The sequence below is a fragment of the Phoxinus phoxinus genome (genome assembly GCF_949152265.1).
Source record: "Phoxinus phoxinus genome assembly, chromosome: 2".
NCBI lineage: Eukaryota > Metazoa > Chordata > Actinopteri > Cypriniformes > Leuciscidae > Phoxinus > Phoxinus phoxinus.
The window spans coordinates 18,273,380-18,294,553 of NC_136877.1; the positions used below are offsets into that span (position 1 = coordinate 18,273,380).

Genomic DNA, 21,174 nt, shown 5'->3' on the forward strand with positions numbered 1-21,174 from the left:
GCAAAATAACTGAACGGTGTTTCTACCTAAATTCCCCTGATTAAAGATAAATTAACCTACCTATATTAATGGTTATTACGAGTAATCGTATTAAGTATTAATATAAGGCGACGTTTGACTCATTCCATATTTGGAAATAATTTAATATATGTATGCAACATAAATATTCATATCTTATGAATATAGTGACTCATTGGAGTTAAGAAATCCCCTAAACAGAGTCATTTCCGCTACACTAATTCACAAAGATATTATTCAAAGTGAACACTCTCCAATGTTGTTTAAATCAAGGGCCGGTTTCAAGTTCAAAATCGGAGTAGGATTTGGATCCAATTTATAACAAAGAAATGTTCTACAGTAAAGTGAAGAAATATTTCAGATTCTGCACTATTTTTAGTCCACTAATCAAATAAGCTAATTTGTGACATTGAGCATGGGACAACTGCTAAAAAGTTCAGATGTTCTATGAAAGGTCAGATTGTTTGTTTGGCTACTTGTATCAAAATAAGTCAGTCTGCGTTTATCTACTGGTGTTGTTCGTTTCCCTGCTTTAAACATGTAAAATACCCATCAGGGGGCCTAAGGGTGGAAGAGAGAGCAGTTCAGTCAGGTTGTGGGTTCGAGTCTCAGTACCAGCAGGAAATGTAGGTAGAGGAGTGAATGAAGAGAGCGCTGTTTCCTGCCAGTACTGAGACTCGAACCCACAACCTGAATGAACAGCGCTGAATAAGCGCTCCCCAATAGCTCCCCGGGGGCCGCAGCAAAAAAGTTATCCTGGTGTGTGTGTGTTCGCAGTATGAGTGTGTTCAATACTCACTGCTGTGTGTGTGCACTCGGATGCGTGAAATGCAGAGCGCAAAATCCGAGTATGGGACACGATACTTGGCTACACGTCATGTCACTTTCACTTTCATAATATGAAATAAAGAGCAAACAGTTGTCACAATAACTACCTGGCCAACATGAATTAAGGTTAAAACGTCAATGCCCTCACTTTTTCTTCAGACTGGTGCGCACACGCTTCTCCATCTGACTTCGTTTCCTCTGGAGGTCAGAGTTCAGCTGAGTACAGCGAGTCCTTTGTTCCTTACTGAGAGCCCACATCTGAAACACACATACACATTCTTTTTTAGAAGTTTTCTTTTTCTTTGGCCTTTATTCTGCCGCGGCATTTATTAGAGCGCTACAGCTCTGATATCAGTTCACCATTCTTATGCCACAGCACTTCTGAAAGCTCGATTCAGATTGGCTGATAGATGTTTAAAGGTTGTTCATTTTCTATAACAGAATAATTCTTGACTGCATTTCCGTTCCATATCATTCCATCAGATGATCAGACCTTCAAAAAGCCATAAAAACTACTAGAAATGACAAATTAGATTTTCTCCAAAGTGCTTTTTAACATTTGACTGTCCAGCTAGCTCATTACTTAAATAAAACATCAATAAAAGCATCTAAAAACTAAATAATGATGCTCTTGCCTCGCTACTGAAAAATGAAGTTAACTTTGCTATCTACCGAGAGCCGCGGCAGACCTAAATCATGCTCTCTCTCTCTCTATAACATTGTTACACTGTAACTGCTTAGAAACAACCCCAGTTCTAAAGTAAGACTTTCAAATTAGTAACAGAGGCTTGGGGAGTTTCAACGCAAGACGCTTAAAAACGGCAGAAGAAACCAGTTTTACAAGCAACAGTTTTACAAATGAAAAATTTCTTGACATAAACAAGTGTAAAGCTAGCAACTTGCTAAACGCCAGGCTTTCTCAACCCAACCTTAAAATTGATCTTGAAGAACTTTTATCTAGCTAAAAATGATTACACACCCATGGTTGAACGTGACCATGATGGTACATTCCTTACATAAACCGTAATTTAAGTGCCTTTGACCTTTTTCAGATGTTTCTTGCTCAACTCCTTGAGTTCCTTGGCCTGCTTCTTCATCAGCTTCTGGTAGGAGGCGTGCTGTTTGAGCTCATCAATAGACTGAGGTTCGATAACTGCAAAACACAAACGCACAGTTTGGCCATGATATTTCGAAACCTCTCTCAGTGCTCTGCAGGAGGCGAGTGACTGATGAAGAAGAGCGGATGATGGTGAGTATGATCTTACCTTTAACAATATTGTTGACTAGATCTTCTTTTGGGCCTATAACATATTATACACGAACATACAGGTCACTTAATGGACAGTACATGCATAGTCATGAGTAGATATCAACACAAAACTGACATGACTAACATTATGGCCAAAATGCAGACAGGTAGAGAGAGAGAGACAGAGAATGAGCGAGAGGGTGACGGCAGGAAAAATAGAGATTGTTTCAGAGACTAGACCGCACCTGATGGAGGAGAGTTCATGAGCTCACTGACTACAGGAGGAATTGTTGGAAGTGGCAGAGGGCAGATAGGGTCAGCAGAGGGTACGAAGCCAAGCTCAGACCACTCTCTTTCTTCCGGTTTCGCAGGTCTACCCTGCACACACACATGTTGGCTTTCATGTTTTTTGAGGACTTTCCAGAGTCATAATGATTATTACACTGTACAAACTGTATATTCTAACCCCTAATGGTGAACAAAAATGCCACAAAAATCTTTAAAGTCCGTTTTCTCAAAATTAGTTTTTTCTCACATTCCCATAGTGACGATTTTCCACTTCTGTAGCACCTACATACACCAAACTTCACAGTCGTATTCCTAACTATATTGTGAAGGTTTGTCCAGAGGGATTGGTTGATATATCATTCCTGTCCTGATTTATATGACATTTTATGCCTAAAAATAGGGCGGAAATCAATTTAAGGCTATTGGCAGTATTTTCTGATTTACAGGGTAACAAAAGGAAATATTCATAATCCCCTATGGTAATGTATGTTCATTGAATATATCAACAAAATGCAAAAATAATTTTGAACCTTGTTTTTTTTTCAATGGTCAGATTTGTCACTTCAAAATATATGCAAATTAGTATATATTTAATTAGTTATGTGCAAGTAAAAAAATATATTTTTAAGCCCTATTCACCTGTAGTGTCCCGCCTTAAAGATCAAAAATTGGCGGCCATCTTGAATTTGAAGGTCAAAAATAGGTCAAATCAATAAATCTACATCATTTATGAATTTCTTGACCCAAATGGTCTCAGAAACCATGTATTATGCAGCACTGTGGGCAAGACCATTAAAAGGATAATTTTCCAGCTTGGCTGATGGCAGCCATATTGAATATATGGAGGGAATTTGAAAGACAATCGTTTATCCCGCCCCTTGGATTGAGCCATCCCAATGGTGAGTTGCCAGACCTAACAACTTGATGTAGGTCTGGCTTGCCAGGCTTAAGTGTCATTTACAAACTGTTTTCCTCATGGTGACCAAAAAAATGTCCCCACAAGGTTAGAAGTAACTGGTATTAATATTAGGGGAATACTATTAATAACGTAGGGAATACCGGGACCACACACACACACAATATGCATTCACATAATAGATTAAATATCTGCAAGGTGTTAGTTCATGGTAATAGTTTTTCATGTACAGTAGTTAAATAAATAGGAACTGGGGCTTTTTTGCACCATAAAAGCATCAGATCATAAAAGCAACTCGATCGACTGACTGAAAATATGAGTCGAAAGAATGATTTGCACATGAATAAGACATTGCTACTTTTCTCAAGGAGGAGTACTTGGCTTTCAGGTTTTCACTGAACAATGACTTAAATTTCAGTCTGTTCTTCACACAACTTGTAGTACAGACACTAGCCATATCATACTTTTAAGGTGATTTTTTGTGTGTGGTCGTTTTGGAGTTTGACAGCCTCTGTCCTCGCCTCACTCACTTTCATTATAATAAAAAGAGTGGCCAGGATATTCAAAAGTATGTTCTATAGCAGCGGTTGGCAACCTTATGGTACGCGGGAGGACGGTTTGCCGGATCTGCGTGCTAGCGAAGGTTAAAATTGTATTTATAGTACCTAACTAAATAAAACAGGCTAAATGTGACTATGATGAATGACTACCTCAAAATGTACGTCCGTATGCAAGTTCAAGGGACTTTATTTAAATTAAATAAATACACCTCTTTAGCTATTATCACGTGCCAATGATTATCCCTCTGCGTGCCAATGTTGGCAAGCTTGCAGAACCCTGTTCTATAGCAAAAAGAAACACAAAGGTGAGCACTTTTTAAATTTCTGGGTGGGCTGCAAGTCCAGAAGAGAGATCAGAAGAAAGAACTGGTTGGTTACAGAGATTCAAATTTGACTGCAGGAACTACTAGTACTTCTACTAGTAATTTATATGGCGCCAGTCACATGAGATTTGCTAAATGGCACTTAACTAAAAAGTTGATGCTGCCTTAAACACAAAAACAAGTGTGACTGACCTCAGTGACATCCTCCAAAAGTGCTAATAGCTGCCTTTCTCTCTGGGCCAGCAGAGAGAGATGTTTGATGGGGTTTGTCAGAGCCTCTGCGTATTCTTCACACACACAAAATAAGGAAGACAGAGAAAAAACATCAGAGTTACAAAGGTAGACGCATATCAGAGTTTGTAACCAAAAGACTGTTGGTGTAAATCCCAGTCTTCAAATTACCATTGTGTAAGACACTTAACTACAGTTGTTTCTGCTACCGTAAATGACGACTTGCATAAAAAAGATTTTTGTACACACTGCAGCTAAATACACTAGTCACTTTTATGGTCAGACTTGAACTGAACAACTAGCTTTGCACCACTAAATACAGTCATGTCACTCTTTTTTGATCACTGGAACTGTTTAATGCTGTTGTAAAGCAGTTTAACAAGAATTAGTATAACACTGCACCTCTGTCATATAACGAACCTCTGTCTATCTGTTTTTGGCAGATAAAAATGATATATTATATATATCTCATTTTTATATATTACATACAGTATATAATTTTTATCTGCCAAAAACAAACACGCTCTCATGCTTGCGTGCACACACACACACGCACACGTACGCGCACACGCACGCGCACACGCACTTGCAAATATTGTATATATATATAACAACATGTCTTTCTGACATCCATGGCATTCATAGTCCCATAGATCTCTCTCCTACCTTGGTGCTCGTTGGGGATGTAGTCCTTTACTTCAGTGTACACGAGTAGAGATGCCAGCAGGAGTGGTTGGTTCAGTTCATTCTTCAGACTGAAGTAGTGATATCCTAAAGACACACACACACACAAACACATATAGCATATACGAACCAGCAGATCTTTAGAGCAGTATCAGAACACCAAGTCTGTTAAACCACTGCCATGTATTTTGCACAAACCTGGGCGCAAAGCCGATACTGGCAAGATACGATGACCAAGAAACTTCCCATTTTCCTCAAACACTGCTACTCGAAGAGACGCCAGGGTGGGTAATACCACCTAGAGAGAGATTAAAAGCATACTTCATTTCATTTGATAAAAATGTGTAGATTATCATAGTACAAGTACAGCATTAGTCAGCTTCACAGTTTTGTGCATGACATAATTGACCTATTCATTTCATTGGTTACCTTGTTGAACACAAAGGTTTCATCATCCCAGATTGGGTCCAGGGAGTTGTTGTTAGAAGTTTTCGTTCTAAATTTTCTTTTAGTGTCTGCAGGAAGTCCAAACATGTCTATCTCCACGTAAACACTGGCCCTCTTATCACTCAGAAACTGGCCTGAGACAATCTGTGTGTGTGAGAGTGAAAGATGAGATGTGATTGATTGTACATGCTACATAAAACTATTACTTTACTATAATATTATGATAACTTCAAACAAAATGATGCATGTGAACACAATACCGTGACTCTAACTGTGTTGGCTACAATGCCATCCACAATGTCCACAGTAAAGGGGTCAAAGTGTTTGTCTGTGCGTCTCATGAACTCCGGCTTCAGTAGATACCCACAGTGGCCGTTATATTCAAACACCCCCATGTTCAGCTGCATCGGCAAGTCTGAGAAACAGAGATGTAAGCTAATCTTAATATACAAAGACATCAAAAACATATGTAAATGTAGAACAACAGATAAAAAAGAAGGAAGGCGGCAATAACATGTCTCACCGAGAGTTTGGAAGTTTAGCGCCACCATCTGGCAGCCCACGTTCCAGAAGAGCTGTGGCAGATAGTTACTGGAATCCACACGTGTCCCTTTGGGGTAGATGCGACTTAGCTGCTTTTTATTGTATCTGAATAAAAACACTTTTGCTCAGGAAGAACAACACTACTTGAATATGACACATCAAACATATGTAACTGAAACCACTAGTCTTGATTCGCATACAAATTAACATTAGAATTAGAGTATCCTAAACCACAGTATGTTGAAATGATCATGCCAATGGTATTTGGATGGTCTGCTATTTTCAGGTGGAAATGTGTACAATATATAATGGCTTAAATTGCCAGAAAAACACATCACGCTTCGAAAGAGAATTCGGATCAGGACTACAAACACAAATAAAAAGAGTAAGTAGACAAGTTTAGAAAAGGCGATTGAGTAATTAACAATCAATATCCTAGGCTGGTGAAGGATACTCAACAAACTCGCTGGGAGAATTCTTCAATGTGTCCATGCCTTTGGTCTCCACAAAAGATGACATCTCAAAATACTTATTCCTCTCTAAAAACAGAGAGAGAGGGATCAGTCAAAAATGGATGATTCTGTCCTGGCTTCTGATTGGTCAACACAGTTTTGGTGTTCCAGCCATGCTAGAATACACAGTATAGTAACAGCCGTGATGTAAAAAAAAGTATCAGTACTCACTGGTTGCCGCCTCAAAGGATTTGAATTTGACTGGTTCTATGTAGTTGACCAGCGTGGACATCTCCTCTGTAGCGTTCACCTCACTATACGCAGTACCCTGAAACAGAGAGACACACGTCAAAGATGTGCATAGAAAGAGACAGGGAGCAGAAACGTGAACAGGACAGTAAACAAGTTACCTCATCAGTGTTGTTATGTTTCTTTGGATCTGGAATGGGTTCCTCTTCCTCCTCTTCATCACTCTCTCCGTCTCCCCGGTCTATAGTGTAATATAAAATAATAATAATACACACACACACACAAAAACACAGAAAATTGAATATACACTATAAATGCATTGACCATGAACTTCCACACTGCTGCCTAAGTGACTTCGGTCTTCATCCTGATTGGTTGAAACCTCATGTCAACTAGGCATAAACCCACCAATAGACTTGCAGGTATCAAGTTCTTTGGCCTTCCTCTCTGCAAGCTTCTCGCCCCCATTGGACATGTTCTGGCCCACCTCCCCATCAGACAACGGACAATCTAAACACAAATCTCATGATGAATGGGTTTGAAAGTGAAATGAAATCGGTAAATGGATCATGTGTACATTTAATTGTTCATGAATGAGCCAGAATGGTTTTGAAACCACAAGAAGTTACAAAATGTAGATAATGAAAGAGTCCAAATGTTTGCAAAGTTGTAAATGTCATAATTTAGAGCTAAGAAAGAAAGCCCTACAAGTTTGGAATGACAGGAGGGTGAGTACATGATGAGCTAACTCTCTAACCAAGCAGATATGAGAGAGATGTGCAATAAAATGTCCCATGAGAATAAGTGATGAATTAAAAATGATGGCACACCGGAACAAAAGTTATCATTTGTCATAGAAGATCAGATGAGAAATTGTTGTTGAAGATTGTGTAATACTAGTGTGAAAATACACTCAAAACGAGTTCACAGTCAAGTTTCTTATTGTGTATTTTGTTTGCTGTTAAGTGAGTGCGCTTGTTGTCAGGCTGACTCTTAATAGTAAGTAGGGCTGTAACGATTAATCGCGATTAATCAAAATTCAAAATAAAAGTTTGTGTTTACATAATAAATGTGTGTGTATTGTGTATAATTATTTTGTATATATAAATACACACACATGCATGTATATATTTAATAAAAATGTGTTATTTATATATAAAATAGTTCTATTTATATATAATATAAATCATATAAAAATATATATGCAGTATATAAATGCAAATATTTCTCAAATATATACATGCATGTGTATGTATTTATATATACAAAATAATTATACACAATACACACACATATATTATGTAAACACAAACTTTTATTTTGAATTTTGATTAATCGCGATTAATCGCGATTAATCGTTACAGCCCTAATAGTAAGTCATGGGTTTCAAAAGTCATGATGTCCAAATTGTCACGGGTTGCACTGTGCTTGCAGGAACAACAAGTCCTGAGCCCATTTGCAAAAAAAATCTTAACGACCCGACACGAAGCCTGGAAAGGTAAAAGTGGCGGTTATTTTGTCAACGAGTCGTTAGATCTAGCATTCTGCCCGCTTTAAATCAGACACAGCGATAAAGTAGCTTAGTAAGATTAAATTTTTTTGAATGAATTAGAGAGACAGAGATTGTCCTTTTGTGAATTACCTTAGTCTAAGCAGCGTATCTGTATTAATAGTGAAGCTGTGTGTTGAATTATTTCAAAAAACAGCGACGTTACCACATCGTTGCTGAGAAACATAATGTAGCGTTTCGATAGTGAAGCCATTTTAGCAATAAAAGTGGTGGGCAGCGTTGACAACAGTTTTTGTGTGAATGTTTCTGTGTGTGCGCTGCATGATCTCTGTGTGTGTGCGCATGTTCTTCAAATCAAGCCGTACAGTAATGAAATGAATGATGTCATAAGCTTTATGGATGCGGGCCCATATGCACATGCATACCCAGAGGCTACGCCACCGCACTGGACAGACGTGTTTGACCACTGTGCCTCCGTCTCCTGTCTTTAGCTGCATCTCATGCACTCTTAAAACGCAACAAGTTAAAAGTTCAACTTATAAAAAAATGCATCTCTAGCTTTTTCAAATGCAAAAACGAGTTCTGTGTGAATGGTCCCAGTGTCTGGAAAACCCCATCTTAACGCAAGTTGCTATACATGTGTGTGTGTGTGTGTGTGTGTGTGCATTTACACACCATTCAAAGGCGAGGACTGTTCGTCTGTCCCGTCCTTGCGTCTGATGCTCCCACCGTTAGATGCCCTGTGGTGGTGTTTCTTCTTGTTCTTGATCAAGATCTTCCCTATCAGCTCCTGTGGGCTTGGCAGTGGTTGACCAGGATTCAGCTGTAAAAACAAACATGATTGTAAAATCTACATATCTAGTCTCAAACTAAAAATATTATTGTTTACTATTCTTAGTTATTACACAGCCAATCACTGCATTCTGTGGTCAAATATTTTTGTAATGACCAGAACTGTACAATGAACAACTGCCACAGCCATCCGATTTCCTATACAGCTGTCCATGCTCTCGTTCTTCTAACAATAATACAATGATTTAAGGTCAAATCAATATTTAACATTCACTTATTCTTTTATCCGTGAACAAATGCTTTCAGGATGATACAATAACCTTTCTCTTTGCACTAGGGTCCTAATCACCCTGCCAAGGTTTAGTCTGTGATTATGAACAAAATGACTGCACATTATCCTTAACTAGATAAGTAAAGTTTAGCATATCAATGTTGGCTTTAAAAGGCCTGGCCTGAAATTTCAAATCTTGAAGTTTAAAAGTTTTAAGATGGATGGATGAAATGTGCCTGCTCTATCTTTTTAAGACAAAATAATGTATAATATTTGACAGTTGGCATTTGAAAACTGCTCTTTTTATGTTGAAGAACTCACCGGATATTTGTCTAGTGGATCAATGAGTAGCGCGTCCCCGAACATAGAGCGACAGTATTCTGCCATTTTAGCCTGCTGCTTTGCTCTAAAAGAGCAGATAATAATCAAGATAAAACATAAACAGGAAAAAAATAAGACAAGCAATATCCATTATCCACACACTCATGCATGCCATATACTTACGAGTCCACATGATTCTCAAAGGACAGGATGAGAGGATATGGAGAAGTCTTGAATGCACTTTCAGCGATAGCTTCAATCACCTCCTAAAAACACAAAGATTGAAACAGTACACACACTGTCTCTCAGTGTGTGTGTGCAGCATATATGGGCAGCTTGCATTTGCAATTGAAGCACAGCTCACCCTCACACCATAGGTGTAATTTGCTGGTGGGACATGTCACCGCTACTTTTGCCAAAGTTGAATTTGTCCCCAACACTTTTTTGAAAGCCACTGTCATAGCGTGCGCTAGGCTTATATCGCAAAGAAAAAGCATCTCCAATCCATTGTTCTTCATAATTTCATTTATACATGTAACACATAATACATTTGCACTGACGTGAGAGACCTGATATATAAACCTTGTCACACACATATTACGATTTATAAACTATAAACCCTTTAAATATGTGCAATATAGGCCTACACTCTGGACTGATACGTTATGATCAAAGAGATGAAGAGAACAGATTGCTTATTATTTAACGATTGTGATCAAATGTGGCACTCTCATGGATGGAGTTAGGCTCACAAATTACATTAAACTATTATCCAGAAGTTAAAAAATATGGCGATGTGCTTGTGATGTGCGGCTACTGTACACTGCGCATCTGTCCGGTTAAAGCACAAAAAACACAAATGGCTGTAAACTGATGATGCTCTAATATTAGATCAAATAAAGTTTATATCTTTCTAGATTCACAGCCCTTAGGAAAGACACATACAATGTATCTGGCTGACATATAAACTCCCAATGTAAATTCCCAATCCCAAAGGGTTTCTACCAAAATGACTGGATTCCTGCCATGAAAATTCGCCGAAAACCGGTAAATGTGACTGCATCATGAGAGTGATGGACACTGAGATGGTAAAATGGAAGATGGGGCCACCAACACACCTTGAATGGAATCTCAGTTGTCATTGTGAAACCGTGTGTGATGATTGGCTCTTCTTCAGGCGGGCGGCCCTTCCAGCAGTCCAGCTCTATACAGCGGCACCCTGTCAGCAACACCTGCCGGTACATCTCTACTGACGACAGGCCCGTCAACTGCCCCACTAAAGCGGGAAAGCACAGATGGGTGTTAGTGTGCGTTTAAGACCATATTTGTGTCTTTTAGAGTGTGTGTGTGTATACCTGTGAGGTATGTGTTGTGTGAAGAGTTGATGAAATAGTGGGACAGGGGTTGGTTCATATCATCGATGATGTCCAACCTCTCAGGAGGAACCACAGAGTTCTCATCCCCACCAAGATACTTTGAGAAGCCCATTAGGGAGATCTGGTCTGCTCACACATGGACACGTAAAACAAACCACCATCAGTTTCATCGTCACTATGTCTAAATGTGTGTGTGTGTGTGAGTGTGTGCTTTGTACCTCTTTCCAGCTGGCTGGCATTGGTTTCATATTTCTCCATGAGTTGGCGGACCTGATCCCGCTTGAGCGGTGGGTAAAGAACCTCATTTAGTCGAGAATCTCTCTGTTTCTGATTTATATAGTCCATCAACTGATCCAGAGACAAGAAGGGCTTCCCTCTAGAGCCACTACACACACACACACACACGCAGTACAGAATTACACATTGTTCAAAGGATCTTTACATAGTTAAGACATAAAGTGCCACTAAAAGTATTTGGACAGACTTAATAATGAGTAAATATCATTGTTTTAGAAACAAACTTTGACTTCTTACATCTCTGGGCCATTTTTTACATGGACATGTCCTAATACAGTTACTTTTTAATAAAAATATTTAGAATAGCATTTCTATATTTTATGATGTAAAAACTTTTTTCTTGAAATAATTTTAATTATGCCATCTTTCTTTGATATACATGCCACTTGGTTGATATATTATGTAATGGAATGCCATTCATTCAATTTGAATTGTGTCCAAATACTTTTTTGGGGCCACTGTGTCTGTGCCATTGCTGTTGGACTCTGCTCACTCACAGCTCCACAAAGATACGCTCCAGCTCTGGTCTGGGACTTAGTCTGCTGAGAAATTGCTGGAACATTTCCCAGGTGAAGTCATCTGGCTTTAAACATTGATCCCCCTGAGAGAAAATAAATACATAAATGCATACATACATAAATGCACAAACAAATAAATAAGATTAATAAATAAATAAAATAAATGAATTTTAAAAGTCTCCATAGTGTCATAAAAGATGTGAGGAAAATGTATAACATTTGCATTTAAAAGGGGACATAACCATGAAACACAGGATGTATCTTGAAAGATTTGTATGTACTATGTAGGCATAAAATGTTCACAATGCAATGCAAACTGAGATGCAAAATGGGTTCAACAGCACTGACCCATATCCACATTAACCAGCGGACAGTACCGGACAGCGCAGATCAATATGGCTAGAGCTGTAATCTGATCCATTTCAATCGCTCGGTCTTGCAAGCAAACATTTGTTCTGCACTATGTAGTGAGTTGTGCTACATCTTTGGGGTTGTTCACTAGAACAAATGGCTTAAAAAAAAAAAAAAAAAAAAAAACGGCCTCCTGGTATAGAATAAGGCACCTTTAAAGGGTTCGTTCACCCAAAAATTAAAATTCTGTCATCATTCACTCACCCTCATGTCATTCCAAACCTGTAAGACTTTTGTTTATCTTCGGAACACAAATGAAGATCTTTTTGATGAAATCTGAGAGCTTTCTGTCCCTTCTTTGGCAGCTACGGAATTACCACTTTGACGCTTCAAAAAGTTCATAAAGAGATCGTCAAACTAATCCATATGAATCGACGGTTTAGTCCAAATTTCATGAAGAGACACGATCGATTTATACATATATATATAACATGCGGGTAATATATATATATAACACAGAGTAATTGATGACAACATTTTAATTTTTGGGTGAACTAACCCAATTTATTCTGAAATGTAACCAGCAGAGGGCAGTGCAAGACAGTGAACAGACTGAAATGTGGACATGTGCTGATCTAAGACCAGCTCATCTGTGTCCAAACTGAACCATAAAAGGATTGATCACAGATCACCACGAAGAAGAAAAACAAAACAACAGAGGGAGACTACAATTAGACTAAAGGGATCTTCTGAAAACGAATGTGGGTTATTTATATAGAAACAACAAAAGAGACAGAGAGAGAAATGGACACAAACACTTCTTATGAAAGCTCAGCAGACAAAACTGAAAGGTTCGATGTGTAACATGGTGCACGACTGATTACCTTGTTATTGACCAGACCGCAGTGCTCCAGCACATTCTCCACACGTTTCTTATCCGAGAACATTTTCATGATGCTGAGAGAAGTGAAAGAGAAAGAAAAAGAGAAGAAGTGAAAGGAATGATGAAAGGAGAAGTGGCACATTAGCAACGAAAGCCCTGAAGAACTGGAAACATAACCGTGTTTGAGTAAGACAGCTTGTGTTTACTCACTTCTTCACTGGGATTTTCCCATCCTGATTTAACTGCAGCTTCAGCTTTGTGTAACTATGAAAAAAGACACACAAAAAAGGCAGACCGTGAGAAACAGATGATTGCATCAAACTGGTTTTGTTATCTCTACACTGATTATTTGCACTTAATGTACTGTAATTTTGTCAATAAACCTATCAGCAACTACATATTCTTACAAAAAACAAACAAAAAAACACCTGACACCAGCATTGCCTCTAACTGCCAAAGACTCTGACAATAAGGGCTGTGGTATTTTATTTTGGAGGGTACAAAGCTGAACCCAAGTCCTGCTGAATGGATTTGGGACTGTCAAATTTTATATAGAGATAGTTCACCCAAAGTCTTACATTTTGTCATTTACACACACTTTCCAAAGGAACTGCGTTTTAAAATAAATTTTTTGGGTGAACTAACTGACCTCCTCTCTCTATAACCATCAATTACAAAACCAACTCTGAGGCAAACCCAAAGTTATATGTGAAAAACTGGCTTGAACTTTTGTCGGGTCCAGTCGAGCTTGGGTTGAGAGAATTAGAGGAGATATTATGTCACAATGTGATTAATGCATCACATAAAAAGTGCAAATGTGAGAAGAAAGAAGCCAAAAGTTGCAATTTTGAGAAATAAAAGTCACCATTCTGAAAAATAAAGCTGCAACCGAGTCACACTTTTAGACACAAGGTTGCAGTTTAGAGATATGAAGCCACAATAGTAAGATATAAAGTAGCAGAGAAAGGAAAGGAAGTAGTATTTGCAAGATCTCACAATTGTGAGAAATAGCCACAAATGAGTAACAAAGTTGCATTTGGAGATCTAAAGTCACATTTAAAGATTTAGTCGCAATTATAAGAATCGGGCACAAGGAGGAGAAATAATGTTGCATTGAGAGTCACATTTTCGATAACAACAATTAAGAGAATTGATCACGAGCAACTGTGAAATATTAAGTTCAGTGAAGTCAACAGACTTTTTGTAAGGTCACTTGGCCTCACACAATTGTTTCAAACACACATTCATGTTTTATAGGGACTTTCTATAGGCGTAATGGTTTTTATACTGTACATTTTACCCCCTTACACTAATCCTACCCATCACAGAAAACTTTCTGCATTTTTACATTTTCAAAAAAGCATCACTTAGTATGATTTATAAGCTGTTTTCCTCACAGAGATACACACACACAAACACACACACACACACACACACGAAGAGTACTCACGCTTTGAATAAGAAGGAGTTGCGGGAAGCATTCTGGGACAGTATGTTTGTGGCAAGTTTAAACAGTTCCTCAGTCCACACCTGGAAACCCAATCATAACACAAACCATGTTTAAATGAACTCATGCATTTATGTAAATATGATAATCTTATAAATGAATCAAAACGTCATGTGTGACAAAGGCTTTGAAGGTAGAGGGAAAAAAATATATAAAACGAGTGTCATCTGATATAATTCATCCAGAGCGCACACTTGCAAAGGTAGAAAGTGAAAAAGCAAGACAGAGGGAGAGGGAGCAATAGCATGGTCATGGTATCTAGGTGACAGGGTCTGGTCGTCGTGGTTACCTTGCAATAGCCATCCTGCACAGCTTGGAAGTTGAGGAAGTAGATGTTGACCAGGTCGTTGCCATAGACAACAGTTAGCAGCTTTGATTCGGAGTCTTCTCCTTTCCCAAAACCCAACATTTCACGCATACGGTGGTCCTACAAACACAGGCAAAGTTAACCACCCACACACACTCCTGACATATGAACCTTTCCAAACATAACCTTCATATGGACTTTTTCCAACACAGGCACACCTAAAAATGTACCTTTGGCACTTTGGAAAATCTCCCCGTCCTGGTGTCCCTGATATGACTGATGTCCAGGATTTCCACTTCCTGTAGGATAGTGAAAAAGAGATATGCAGGAGATGATGCGTTACAAATATACAAACAAATAATAATTATTCTTGGTTCTCAACCAGGAGGCCAGGATCCACTAGGGGGCCTCAGCAAACTACTGAATGGGCCTCAAAATGCCTTCAAATTATTTAAAGTAAAACAAAACAAGCATTAAACAAGGTCAAAACAACTAAAACTTCTTATTTTAATTAACCCCTTGTAGTATATATGTACTAATATATATATATATATATATATATATATATATATATATATATATATATATATATATATATATATATATATATATATATATATATATATATATTAGTACACACACTTTTGAAGTTATGCCAAGCATTAAAATTTTGTCAGGTAGAAATTGTTATTTTTTTTATCTTTATCTTTAATCCTTAACTAGTAAATCACAAACAACTGGGCAATTTGTGGGGCCTTTGACTATCACTGTGTGGACAGTGGGGTCCTAGTGAGTCAAAAATGTTGAGAACCACTGTTGTAGATAATAATAAAAAAACAAGTAGTTTGCACTTCATTTGCACTTTTTCAAAAGAAAATGGGAGCAGTGCTTGCTTGTGCACAATTCACCACCATGTTGCTAGGGTGTTATGGCTGGTTGCTAAGGCTATATAGTTGCTAGGTGGTCACTTACACCATGTCTATCCCGGATGCTAACGGCACGATGTGATGTGACAAAGACAATAAGAACCCATTACAACCAGCGATACTGTCTACACCAGATGTACGAGTAAACTGAGGCCACGTTCATTTTTTGACGAACTCCAAGCGGTTGCACTACTTTTGATATGAAGAACAAACAGATTTGCAACGGTTGCTTTGTCGCATCCAGTGTGGACCGCTTCAAGTTGTTGCACCACGACAACTGAGATCAGTGATTTCAAAGAGATCATTTAACACTATCTCTTCTGGGAAAAAAGTTGATGACTCATCCTGCACTGCACTGATTTCTGTCCAATCGGATGACCTCTAGAATAAGAATGCCCCTCCCCTCAATAACACCTGTCACTGACTAGGAAGTAGCAAATCATGGCTCACTGCTCACAGCTGTGACTTTTTACAGCTGCAATAAGGAAGAGAAGTTCATTTGTCCAGTCTGTTTCAGGAAAATATGTCAGCACAGTAAAAAGAAAACTGCGCTTTTCAAGTGATTTCATGGGATCTTTAAGAGCAATCTGGAATGAAATAACACTGAACAGAGGTCCAGAGAATCCCTGACACACCACACACACATAAGCACTGACAAAGTAAAGGATACTCTCACTGATGCGGAGAAGCAGTCATAAGTTTAGAGTGAACTTTAACTTCATGACAGATCCACTCAACACTTCAGGATTCACATCTCAGATAAACATCTCTCACTTAAACACTCAAAAGTTCGTGGGCTCGTAAAGAGAATAGCTGAGTAAATGAGCTAGGCCAGCGGTTGGAGGACTGTGCTTGTAAACTTCAACAATAAACAAAGCAGATCTGAACTGTAAGTACTTGCTCTATAGCCGAGGGCTCCCTCCTTTTCTCTCTCGTTCTTTATCATCTTTCGCTTTCCTGTACTCTTGTCCCCCTCCCACCAATGGAGTGCAACAGTGCGGATGAAGTTGCTGAGTTGAACGTTCCCCAGAGTGTGTGCGAGGGTCACGGGTTACTGGTCGAAGTCTGCTAAGGACTGGTTCCAGTCCAAACAGGCCCAGCAGGATGGACCCATACACAAACACGGACACACACAATACTGGTTCTCTGAAGTGATACTGGGACAAATTTATTTATATTTTGATGATTCACAAACACACACACAATACTGGTTCTCTAAAGTGATACTGGGACAAATTTATTTATATTTTGATGATTCATTTTCAGATACTGGGACGTTTCATTACCACACTTTCTGAGCCAGTGATATCACTCCATCCATACAGTACATGTACAACAGAATGTTTTTGAAATATTTATTCAGAATTTATAAATACAAATATAACATTAAATTAAATTTAAGTTCTAAACACCCAATTTATTTGAGATGTGAATTGGAAAGTTTTTAACTTAGAGTGTAAACAAGTAATGTGAGATTTCTACCTCAGTTCCTGCGTTCGTGTCATTAAACACTATGACATAAACTATGAATAAAACCAGTCCATATCCAAATAGAGAGACACGCACAAAACTATATTTACCACAGTGCATCTGTAAAGTAACTTTGATGGTAACAGGTTGCATTCGACTAACCGCTACAGGCTCAGACTTGTGAAATATCTTCCTGAAAATTGAGCAAGCATGTAAGCTCAAGGGTGTATGCAAGTGTGCGGCTGTTCCTCGCATACATACATTCCCCTCATTCCTGGCGAGCGAAGACTGTTGACCTAAAGTTTAATATTTAGCCCACACTGTCACTGTAGTATTATTATGTCATTTATAAAGCTCAGTGAGAGAAACACAATACATTCACCAAATACACTTATAGACACAAAGATGCCTGTACGTGTGGCAGTGACTTCACTCCCGATCAAACATCCGTTCTCTTTATTTATTAGCCAGCATTCTCACGGACACAGAGTAACTCACCTGCTCTGTTCTGGATTACAGCATTTACCTTTCACTGACACACAGCTGACTTTGATCTTGACTTGTTAACTTACATCAGCATGACAACAGTTGACCGAGTGTCAATTTATATAAACCAAAACAACACACAAAATGGCCACCATGTTTACTAGTTATGTGTCTATGTATGTAGGCCTACAGACAGTTTTTAAAGTGCACTGAAATACTCGATTCCAACTGGTCAATCGTGGCATGCAACTATTCAAATATATCTGAATAACGGCTGTTGGCCATGCAGGGTAACACTGTATAACTGACAGCTCATCTAGGAAACATGCATTTCCTACATAGCTGTGCTCTTGTTCTCTTTTCATGGTCTCTACAAGAAAAACAATACATTATTTTAAACTCAAACCAATATTTCCTGCCCCCATATTTAACTTGCATTCAGGTCCTGATCACCCTCTTAGTTAGTGTAATGGCTGTCTCTGACTTTACATTACCACTTACTTAAATGTCTCTTTAAATACTTTTTTTTTAAAATTATAAATAAAATCGATACATATATTTTTATATCATATCTTTTCAATTTAATTTAATTTCAAAATTGTTTGTATTTGTATTGATGTTTGTAAAACAATCATGCCAATAAAAACCAATGAAACTGAACGGTATATTGTTTACAAGAGACGCAAATCTCAAATCTCTGAAAAAAATGTGTGATTTCCAGATGATAGTGGACCTTCTACAGAAGTTGGTGTAATTTCACTTACATTCCAAAGTACACAACAAAATTAGGAAAAAAAATGAGCTTGAAAGAGAAAGAGAGAGAGAAAGGGAGAGCGAGCAAGCAAGCAGGAATCTCCAGGGTACAGTCATTCGTCCTATTATTACAATGCAAAACAGTACAACACAATAGCGAGCCACCACACCCTGACCCCAATTTACTGTCTTTGTGTATGTGCATGTGAGATAAAGAAGGTTATTTCATGTGAAGAGGTGATTTATAGGAGGAGATGAGCGAGTGCAGGTCATATACATGACAGATGTGACTTCCCCTGTACTACATCTATTATATCGTCCACAAACCCCCAGCAGCGGTTCACTGCCCTGAACCCTTGAGCGATTGGCCTTCTAGTTGCCCCTTGTGGGGTCAGACCTTAATTACTAGCAACAATTAATCTCCTAAAACAGAAAGCCCTCAAAATGAAATACGGCTTCCCTTGCTGATTAATGAATACAAACTCATGAGCACAAGAGACGACACACACAGATGATTCTGGTGAAAGGGAAACTTCCATGTGTGTTTCTGTGAACATATGCAGTAACTTCCTTGTGTAGCCCAGGCAACAGTCACTTCCTGTTGCGTCTGGCACTGGGGCGGGCACATGGGTGTTGAGAGTGAGAGTGTGATGGCTGTAATGATGGTAAAATCCCATGGCTTTGAGTGGCACTGTCGAAAGATAACACCCATGAGAACAACACACCTAACCATACGGACTCAGTTTTGTTTCGTCCCTCCCCCATTCTCCTCGGTTTGTTTCCCTCAAGGTTACTGATATTTGGACTGATTCCTGGTGACTTGAGATTTAAAAAGAAACAACGAGCGAGAGAAAACAAAACAGACAGACACTATATTCTAAATCACCCACATACCCTCATTCACTGTTCCCTACATTAGAAAGAGTGAAGTACAGCTGGTAAGTGAATTCAGACGTTCAGTGCACCAGAAGCTTTCCAAACTTTTGCATAAGTTTGTGCTAGCTGTTTAATAATAATAATAACAATGTTTAATCAAATTATTTATCTTGAAATCTGTAATGGAAACTAGCTTGTATAAGCCTTAAATCAAACAATTAAGAATCAATTTAAAATGAACACCTGTGTGATTCTGCTATGGACACCATATACAGCTGAGACGCGGTATATGCTAAAAAAACACCCATAATGCAATAGTCCAATTTTATAGCAATTCAGTGTGCACTATTTAATGGTATGGGGGTCATTTCGAACTCCGGGAAGTCTGACTGTGCAATGTAGGCTATTTTATTAATCTCCTTCTATACACTTTTTGTTCCTTTAGATAAGAAAACCTATAACATTATTAAAGGCTTAGTTCAATGGACAGAAATCTCTCTAGTATCAAGGAAAATATGTTTAAACTTTAATTTAAGGTGTCATCATTTCAGCGTAATTACACAAATAAGTACTAGGGGTGTAACGATACCCTCGTGTCACGATTCGATACATATCACGATATTGAACTCACGGTACGATATTATTGCGATACTCCCAGACACGGTTAACAAAAAAAAAATGCACTGTTGATTAAAATGCAAAATTTGGTGTTAGATTGTGGGTGTAAATGAATAGGCTTGGACTTGGTGCTGGTAACCCAATGCACAGAACAATGGTGACACCAGAATAAAAATATTCATGATTCTGAAGCTGAAAACACAGAATTATTTTAGATTAATATACTTTCCCTCTGTGCCTGGCTAGATACATTTAAAATAATGTAGGCCACGTTTTACTGGTAACTAAAGTAATTTGTCATGATCAGGACCCACACATATTTCCCCCATTGCATTATTATACATTATATCCAACATTATATAGTAGTACTGACCCTAAAACTCTGTAAACTCTTTATTTTGGGTGAACTATACACAATACATATTGTCACTTCCCATGATGCACATTGTTGCATTTTTGTATTGCGACACGATATATTGTTACACCCCTTAATAAATACTGAGCATTGCAATAACTAAAAATATGTGCTCACTTTAGGGTTGGGTTAATTGCTTGTAATTATGCATAATTTTCTGTTAATGCTATAGTATGTAACATGTATAACAAGAGCACAGTAAAAAAATGTTACCAAAAATATCTTAATTTTTGTTTTGAAGATTAAGTATAGGTTAGGAACGACATGATGGTAAGTGGGTGTGTTCACACTTTTCAGGTTTTGTTTGAATAGTGCGGTTCATTTGGATAACTGTGTACGCTGCCATTCGCACCAAACAAATGGATCGAGACCCCTGAAAAGATACGGTTCGACAGAAATATGAACGCAACACGCCCCAAAAATAGGATGTGATGTAAGCGGATGCAACCCTAAAAAGGACAGAATGCTGAAGCATATCTGTTTCTTCTCGTCATAGAAGCAATGTTGCCCATTACAGTTTGGTACAGGTGTCAGAAACAGCTACAGCTGCTTGCAGCAGATCTTTGTGTGTGTGCAATGGACGAATTCCTGGCACTGTTTTGACTCTTCAAAAGTTCTCGAGGTAAAAATGCCATCATACGTACGCATATATAACAGCATTGGTTTGGATCTTCGGTAAGTTCCGTCGCAGAATATGTTTTTTAGTGTC

The 21,174-nt window shown here is 38.3% G+C and overlaps 1 protein-coding gene across 5 annotated transcripts in view; it reads right to left on the minus strand.

Moving 5' to 3' along the window:
* The window catches only part of plcb3 (phospholipase C, beta 3 (phosphatidylinositol-specific)), a 75,635-nt gene that overhangs the window by 23,154 nt on the left and 31,307 nt on the right, over positions 1-21,174 (minus strand). For 2 of the 5 annotated variants that reach the window (XM_079599839.1, XM_079599838.1), the window contains exons 3-29: positions 15,152-15,220; positions 14,904-15,041; positions 14,558-14,637; positions 13,318-13,371; positions 13,109-13,181; positions 11,853-11,956; positions 11,277-11,443; positions 11,038-11,184; positions 10,801-10,958; positions 9,866-9,948; positions 9,683-9,767; positions 8,974-9,121; positions 7,197-7,298; positions 6,950-7,029; positions 6,771-6,867; positions 6,542-6,626; positions 6,068-6,192; positions 5,805-5,959; positions 5,527-5,688; positions 5,296-5,395; positions 5,080-5,184; positions 4,375-4,469; positions 2,341-2,473; positions 2,112-2,147; positions 1,890-1,999; positions 995-1,104; positions 818-907 (exon numbers count right to left, since the gene is read on the minus strand). In XM_079599839.1, the coding sequence (XP_079455965.1) occupies positions 818-907; positions 995-1,104; positions 1,890-1,999; positions 2,112-2,147; positions 2,341-2,473; positions 4,375-4,469; positions 5,080-5,184; positions 5,296-5,395; positions 5,527-5,688; positions 5,805-5,959; positions 6,068-6,192; positions 6,542-6,626; positions 6,771-6,867; positions 6,950-7,029; positions 7,197-7,298; positions 8,974-9,121; positions 9,683-9,767; positions 9,866-9,948; positions 10,801-10,958; positions 11,038-11,184; positions 11,277-11,443; positions 11,853-11,956; positions 13,109-13,181; positions 13,318-13,371; positions 14,558-14,637; positions 14,904-15,041; positions 15,152-15,220 (2,891 nt within the window). Of the gene's footprint in view, positions 1-817; positions 908-994; positions 1,105-1,889; positions 2,000-2,111; positions 2,148-2,340; positions 2,474-4,374; positions 4,470-5,079; positions 5,185-5,295; positions 5,396-5,526; positions 5,689-5,804; positions 5,960-6,067; positions 6,193-6,541; positions 6,627-6,770; positions 6,868-6,949; positions 7,030-7,196; positions 7,299-8,973; positions 9,122-9,682; positions 9,768-9,865; positions 9,949-10,800; positions 10,959-11,037; positions 11,185-11,276; positions 11,444-11,800; positions 11,957-13,108; positions 13,182-13,317; positions 13,372-14,557; positions 14,638-14,903; positions 15,042-15,151; positions 15,221-21,174 lie in introns of those variants that run through there. The other 3 variants (XM_079599841.1, XM_079599840.1, XM_079599842.1) reach the window with 2 other exon arrangements.